Raw genomic sequence first — 8,436 nt, 5'->3', positions numbered from 1 at the left:
TGCTTCAAAAGCTTTAACCTGGTTACTCATCCAGAAAATGTAGGTCAGACCCAGCATTCAAAGCAAGTCCAGTAGAGTGCAACCTTAGATGTATCATCTATGCAAATTTGGTCAACATAGGGCCAACAGTTACCGGGGAACTCAAGAATGAACCAAAAAACATTAACCTGGTCACTTATCCGGAAAATGTACAAGTAGGTCAGATACAGACCTGTCCAGTAGCGTGCATCCTTAGATGTATAATCCATGCAAGTTTGATCAACAAGTAAGGGCTTAGAGTTACTTTAGAATGTGCTCCAAAAACATTAGCCTGGTCATTCATCGCGAAAATGTAGGTCAGATCCAGCATCTGACGCAAGCCTGGTAGTATGCATCCTTAGATTTATCCATACAAGTTTGGTCTGTAACGGACTTGTATTTACTTGGAAATGCTGCTCCAAAAACTTTAACCTGCTCCAAAAACATTAACCTGCTCAATTTTTAGCTTATATTGCAGCATCTGAAACCTTGAGTGGTACAATGAAACATACCAGAAGAACCATCCATACATCTGTGATTAATATAGGGCATAGAAGTACTTGAAAGAAATCTGCTCCAAAAACTTTAGGATGTCGAAGCTTATGTAATACCCTCAGCCGAAGCTGAGGGTATTACATAAGCCAGCTCCCTCCAACTTCGTTGAGGTGAGCTAGAAACTGACCATCTTCAGAACAATGGGCAGAAAAACAGATTATATCTTTTTAAAAGAAATGAACATATAAAACACTGAAGACTAAAATAAATATTGTATAATTTATACACTAAGTAACAAAAGCAGGTATTCCTTTCATTCAGAAAGCCAGTTAGTCAACTAGAAAACTGACCAGTCAGCAGAGCGGGGTGGGGTTGTAGAAGGATGAGATTATAATAACTTAAATGGGAAATTAAAATGAGACAAAGAAAAAAAATAAAACACATATTGTTTCATAATTTGAATATTTTAGACATTTTCAAACAATCAGAAAATGTGACCTTATTATCAAACTACATGAAAATTATGAATCTTTGTATTTACAAAGGGCAGTGATGAAAACTTATAACTATAATTCTGTGTTCTTGCCATTTACTTTGAATTATTTACTTTGAATTACAATTCAGTTGAATATGCATTTTACCAAAATAAAGTACGAATTTTTTTTTAGATGTCAGCTTTTTTTGCCAATTCATTAAAAGTCTACCCATTACCATCCAGATGGCATACTAAATTAAAACTGTTTACATGTGTTAACTGAGAGTAATGAGACATATTTTGTCTTATTCTCTTATGTCTTAACTCTCTGTGAATACCTGTGTACAAATTTAAATATAGAAACAATCATCAAAAGAACCAAAAAACAAAATCTGTGGATGGATCAACAGAAAGACAGCTGGACAGACAGATTACATGTAATTTCTATAGGACACCTGCAAACCTGACCAGGGACCTACATGGACATATGCATACAATTAAAAATGTATAAATATTTTTTATATCAATTCATTTGGACTCAAACATACAATGCACTGTAGAGATGACATAAACTGCACATGTTCATACCAATTTTTGCAACAAAATCAGATAATTTTAAAATTGACAAGAATAACAAAACAAACAATAAATATATAAATACTCAAAAATTACAATCACTTTGTCTTAAATCTTATGAATTACATACATACATGTGTATGTGTACCTTACATGTGCAGTATACAAATAATCAGATGTAATTACTGCTGTATTAACTATAAACATTAAGTACTTGAGTACAGAATTAGCTGGCTTTGTTTTGACATGCCCTACATCATAGAATGTAAGCTTTTTTCAATTCTTTAACATTTATCAAATAAATGTTCATTCTGAACAGTAGCACTTCTACATGTTCTAAGCATCCTGACAGGTATATATATAAATACACTATGCATGTGGCAAAACAGTTATATTTCTTAAGGAAGATAATTTATATTTCAATATGAATAATTTAATTTTGGTTGTAACACACAAGTTCATTTGCTGGAAAAGTTTATGACTTATAACCTGTGTTCACAATATGACTGTTGTCAAAAACACTATCAATCAGCTTGATGTTGCATTTAAATTTCATACAATTTGAAGTCATGTTTGAGGACAAAATGTTTTCTTTATTACTACATGTTAGATAATTAAATTATAAGGAATTATTATTAGACTTCTTAAAAAAACTTTATTCATATACATGTATGTATATTTTCAACAATGAAAATTATAAAGTTAAATTAACTAAGTTCTCATCCAATCTGTTTCTGACAGGGAAAAAAATATGAAATTAATCTTCAAACATTTTTATCATGCTTAAAGTCTAAGGAGATGTCAGGGATGCTCATTGCTCAAGCAGACAAATAATAACTTAATACATTATTTCTAGTTTTGGCTAGTCTTGATGTACTCTTAGTGTGTTAGCAGGCTGAAAAGTTCCATTATTCAATTGTCTACCTACATCTTGCCTTCCTATCACTGGGTTCAATTGCTGCTGCACAATGGCATCCTCGATGCCGATTGGTGCCGCTGCCCCAGGATCCATTTCCTCAAGATTGTTATCATCATCATTATTGTTTTCTTGAGTCTCACTTGTGACACTGTCTGGGGCATAAATAAGTTTGTGGCAGAGTGGACAGTTATCCTGAACGTAGAGCCACTTTCTAAGACACACGCCATGAAAGTAGTGGTTACAACGTGTTATTCTAGCATTGTTTAATTCATGATAGCAGATAGCACACACATCATTAAGAGTCTCCAGCTCTGATTTAGAGGCCAGTGGCAGAGAGTTAATTTTGTTTACTGCTGTTCGTCGTTTGGTAAAAACTTGCCATCCATTCTTTGCTTGAACCCATATATTACAGTAAGCATGAATACACATCATAATAGCACGTATTGCTCCCCCCGATTCAAAGATCATAATCCAGGCTCCATTGCAAAACAGAAATATTCCAAATAAAAACTCTATAGTATTTCCTGCTGATTGTATATAATACACATAGTCATCTAAGCCTTCCCAGAAAGTGTTTCTGTAGGCATCTAAAAGAAATAAGGCATAAACTGTTAATGACACAATCACTTTTAACATAACTTCCACACTAAATGCAGTCACAGCCAACAACCATGTGCTAACACTATAGTGACTCCATAAATACAAAAGTAAACATGTTGGAAATGTCAATAGAAATATACACATTGAGAGCACCCGCAAATGCCGCACCACATTACTGCTCTGTGATGCACTGAGGGACATCAGAATCGGGTGAATCATGCTGTGGATGAAATGAGAGATGGCAGTGAGAAGCAGACAAAAGTTTTTACAGAGTCTTGCAAGTCTCACATCTGGTGTAAGACCAGTTAGACCTGTTTGAAGGCCCAGAATAAAGAACAGTATCGCAGACACTGTCCCCATGTTGCGATCTTCCTCAGAGTCGGACCCCACACAGAATGCCAAAAAAACACCCACATGATGTGCCAAGAAGGACACTATACTCGTCATGCCCAGCATGGCAACAAAGTTCTCACAGCTCTGTGTGAATAATTTGATAATGATCGACTGATAGTCTAAAGAGTGTAAAGAAGTCAATGCTACTTCTCTTTGGTACAACTCTTCAAGACACAACATGGTGAAATGATAAAAGAGTCTGGATATCCAAAATAATCGTAGCACTTTTGGTACCCGTAGTCTTATCCAGTGATGTTCAACAAATCCTTGAATTCCAATAGCACTAATAGTTATCTTAATCACATTGTATATCCGTCTTAGTGTCCAAACTACAGCTCTGACGCAGATCCATACTTCTGCAGCTAGAACACTAGATGGAATCACTACAGATATCAGTGTCACCCAGGATAAATACCCAATATCCTGGAATACTACACAAACAATTGAAGGAAACATAAAAGATGACATAATTCCCAGTGAAATAAGTGCCCTAATTCCATTCCTGGGTAAAGTTCTTTTCCTTAGGGTCCACATATAAGTGAATGTATAGGACAAGAATATCTGTGTGACTGCATTCTGCATGATGTCATAATAGTTATGTTTGACATCTGAGGAATGTTTGTTGTCCGGTGGTATGGGAAAGTTCTGGTTCCACTGGTATGACATGTAGAGGAGGCTGACCAGAGTGACGAAGCTGTAGATGTCCTGTAACTGACCAGTGGTGAGCAAGAACACACAAAGGGCCAGGACAAACACTGTAACAGAGAGAAAAAGGTCAGTCAATCTCTACATTTAACATTTAGGTTTGCCAAAATCAGTGCAAAACATAGCTACTTACTATGAAGACACACAATGTTTACATTAAGACTGTAATTGATGGAATAACTGATAAACTGATAAATAAATTCTCAAAAATGACGCTCCATAATTACATGTATACTTAATCCCAAGTAAATTCCTAAATTATTTTTTCATAGCATAAATAGATTTATTGATACCCCCTTAAATGACATTATATACGGTAAAACTCTCTTATAACGAAGTAAATGGGACCTGTGAAATTACTTCGCTATATCCGTAAGTCGTTATATCAGTGTAAAAAATTCATTAAATTTTTATAGCTGGGGATCAAAAAAAACTTCACTATATCTGACAGTGAATTTGCAATATCCATGTTCGTACTAAACAAGTTTTACTGTATATAATTATGTTAAACTGCATCACCACTGAGATAAATTTTGTAATGAATTATTGAGATGTTCTTATTGTTTTATCAATGACATTATAATGTCACGTTGGTAATGCATATAACACTTTTTGAGAAGGTGAGTTAACCATGCATCGGACACATACATTGCTTCGGACAACTTTAAGCAATAAACTTTCATTGAACCTGAGTCTCCCCGTGTTTTTACTTGTTTCTGTCTTAAAGGGGAAGATTTAAACTTTTTAATGATGCCGATTTTTATTTTCATGTTGTGATAAAAATACCACAAGAATGGCCTTGAAATTACGTCATATTTTGCATAATCAAAGGGGAGTAACCAGAATTTTACGATTTTGCCATTTTTAAAGTTGTCTTTCTTTTAAATAGACGTCAACGGAACGGGTCAGACCTAAGTAAAATTTATCAATGATTGCCAATTTAACAGAAATTTTTCAAAAATTTTACTTCAATGTTTGTATAATATTTTTTAGAGTTGCTTTTAAGGCCAAACAAAAAAATATGTGTGGTTCCGGTTACACCTCCAAAAAAATTAGGGTAGGTAGGTAGGGATTTTTTTTTTTTTTTTTTTTTTTTTTTTTTAACAAAATGATTTTCTTAATTATTCTAAATAATACTTATCACTACTTTGCAAATGGCATTTAGATGTGGTGTGATAAAATACTAGTCAATATTGGTAGGGGACACCTACATGCTAGCTTGCTTTGGATTTAACACTAATAAACACTTGCACTATGTTGTGCAAGGAGGCCGTCATTGCTGAAACTAAAACTTAAACCGGAGCCATTGATGGAAATTGGGGAAAATTCCGGAAAAAATATGAAAATTGCCCAAAAAAAGTTTAGGGTCGGGGGTATAAAATAGGGACGGTCGGGTAACCGGAACCACACATATTTTTTTTATTTGGCCTAACTAGTATGTTTATTTCACCATAAATCGGACACAAATTAACCATGCATCTGACACTTTACAATGCATTGGTAATCACTTCAATTTTCTTATAAAACCCAAATGACAGCTGTTTTCAGGGATTTTTTAGGGTCTCTTCGGGGCCGAAATTCGGCCCCATTCCCAATGCTGAAAAGTGCATGTTTTTCCCAAAATCATACCTAAAAATTCCCAATATGAAAAAAACGTATTAAGTTGTAAATTATTAAAATAAAATGATGACAAAAAGGTGTTTATGTTCTCTATGTGCGATGTACGAGCCATCCGAGGACTTCCGAGAAGTTATTCGGAATAGTATGGATGTTTGCATGCATACTTTTTAAAGCGGGATCGATGTTTAAAAATTAAAGTCAGGATCGTTATCTAAAAAATAAACGTGCATCATGTCAGTCTCTCCAGTTTGCCTAGGACGGTAATTTTCAGGCTGGGTTGAATCGCTCTTATTCTTATAAATTGGTCAAACAATACCGATTAACCACTCATCTGGAACAAACCCACTATCAAATGTTATTTTAAAGAACTTCTTACATAAAGGTAAAAAAGATGACAACGTATAAATATGTTCATTTACAATGTTATCACACCCTGCGGCTCTGCCATTTTTAAGCTTCTGAACTTCAACAGCCGCTGTAATATTTCATATCACTAAAGCTGGTTTAAGCCAGCTTCATACTATAAAAAATAAGAAAAATGATTAAATATTTGACTTTTGCATGTTTTTTCCTATTTATTTGTATGAAGATATTTTTTCCCAATTTCAACCAAATATCGCTATTTTTCCCAATATTGACGGCCCCGGCCCCTGGAATCAAGGGGTAAAAAAATCCCTGGTTTTTTATGGAAATAGAAATTAGAAATTCTAAATTTTCAGTGAAAATACAAATATTCAATATATGATGACTAGAAGTGGACTCAATTTATTTCTTTAAACTAGATGATGATAACCCATGAGACAAAGGCGCAAGTTGCCATATTACTAGTACTGTAAAGCCATTCTAATGCAATGTGATGCAACTAAAATCTCTTCACATTTGTGGATCGAAATAGTCATTCAAATTTAATTAGAAGGTTAATTTTTAAATAAAAGATAAAAATGTTTCGATATTACTAATTTTAAAGCACTGAGATCAAGGTATGATATTTTTCTGGTTTAAATATCGTATGTCCGATGCATGGTGAATACTGTTCGATCCATGGTTAATTCTGACTTATTTCGAAAAAATCAGTTTTTAATTATATTTTCTCAATAAATAGGGCACCATTGTGTCAAAAATTTAATTTTTAAACCACATACTACATATTAATTTCCATTTTGATAATATTCGGTCGATAGCGATATCGCTAGAACTTGTTGAAGTGCGAGGGTGTCCGATGCATGGTGAATTCACCCTAACAGGTCCAGCACAATACCCTGATAAAGGTATATAGCTTGATAAAGCTATATAGCTTTATCAAGGTATTACAGATACCTTGATAAAGGCATTTTGTGTAATGAAAATACAAAAAAAAATCCTAAAAAAATAAATACTGACAGTCGAGTTCCGAGTTGTCAGTAAATTCACTCATGCATTTAAAGTACTCAAACACAAAGAAATCAGTTTAAAAGTATGTCATGTGAGGAGACATTCTTTTATGCTGTCTTTTTGATACCTGAGTACTTTTTATGCACGAGTGAACACACTGACCACAACTCGTAATTCGATTTTTAAATTTAAATTTTTTTAGATTTTTTTTTGTATTTTCATCACACAAAATACCTTGATCAAGGTATTTGTAATACCTTGATCAAGCTATATAGCTTTATCAAGCTATATACCTTTATCAGGGAATTGTGCTGGACCTGCCTAATACTATCTGACCAATTTCTCTGCATTCGACATTACAGTTGAACAAGTTGATTCTAGTTTTAGACTGGTGAACTTAAACCATGTAAAATAATGTTATAAAAATTACTCAAAAGATACTAACACACAGTCATTATAAGTATCCACATAAAATACTCAGCCCATGACATTGAAGACATTGATGGCTGGTACTGAAACAGAGAAAATTCTGGAAAGAAGGACTTGTTAAGAATGCTGTCCATGACAAATAATGGAGGCAATCTGACTACCAGCTCCCACATGGCTTCTAACCGCTCTCTCCATGTCATCTTCTGATGTGGTCTACGGGTCTTCAATCACAAGTTATTACGTAAAATGCTGTAACGAATAATTCATGACGTTTGTTTCCTTTCGGCTTTCCTTTTTAACCCTATTCAAATGTCAAAACGAAATACAAAATTGTTTTTAAATCTAAAGATAAAATCAGGAAGAAATAAATTTTAATTAAATGTTACATAAAAATGTAATTTGAATAAGGTTTGCTAGTATAAATTATGATATTGAGAATATAGTCTATCTTTTCGTTTTGTTTCATAATAAAAAAATATTTCCGGTTAAAGAGAAAGTTGATTAACGTGACGTTTACACACAGATAAATATCAACAGGTAACTAGCTGAAAAAACACTTTTAAGCTAACTTCATTTCTAGGAAATACACAATTGTTCTATTTTACGTTGGCAAATAGTAAGAGAACTGCGCTACATTAAATACACTGGAAATACCATGCATATCAAAGGCACTTAACGTTACATATTTTTCTTAGTGTAAAAAAATATATAGAGGATATTCAATGTTTTGTTGTGGGATATGGAATTTATTTCACGAGTGGGACAGGATTTTTTGCTATTTTCACGAGTGCGAAGCACGAGTGAAAATATAAAAAAAAATCCTGTCTCACGACAG

At 33.7% G+C, this 8,436-nt stretch overlaps 1 protein-coding gene across 1 annotated transcript; it reads right to left on the bottom strand.

Annotated features, from left to right (window-relative positions):
* Positions 1-778: 778 nt before the first annotated feature.
* On the bottom strand, positions 779-7,891 carry LOC133192812 (protein TRC8 homolog). The gene is made up of 2 exons (XM_061328823.1): positions 7,618-7,891; positions 779-4,231 (listed from the first exon to the last, which is right to left on the bottom strand). The coding sequence occupies exons 1-2, from the start codon at positions 7,799-7,801 to the stop codon at positions 2,427-2,429; spliced, it is 1,989 nt and encodes a 662-aa protein (XP_061184807.1). The 5' UTR covers positions 7,802-7,891; the 3' UTR covers positions 779-2,426.
* Positions 7,892-8,436: the final 545 nt, after the last annotated feature.

This window comes from Saccostrea echinata, unplaced genomic scaffold (genome assembly GCF_033153115.1).
Source record: "Saccostrea echinata isolate AGI-Se365-2 ecotype Australia unplaced genomic scaffold, CSIRO_AGI_Sech_v1 ptg000001l, whole genome shotgun sequence".
NCBI lineage: Eukaryota > Metazoa > Mollusca > Bivalvia > Ostreida > Ostreidae > Saccostrea > Saccostrea echinata.
Note: the sequence above shows the minus strand (reverse complement) of the source record. Positions and strands in the feature narration are given on the sequence as shown.

Bases quoted from the DNA above. Each gene is read 5' to 3' on its own strand.
- LOC133192812 (XM_061328823.1), bottom strand. From the start codon at position 7,801: ATGACATGGAGAGAGCGGTTAGAAGCCATGTGGGAGCTGGTAGTCAGA. The intron at 4,232-7,617 runs GTTAGTATCTTT...TCTCTGTTACAG, and splicing joins GATACTTATAATGACTGTGT to TGTTTGTCCTGGCCCTTTGT.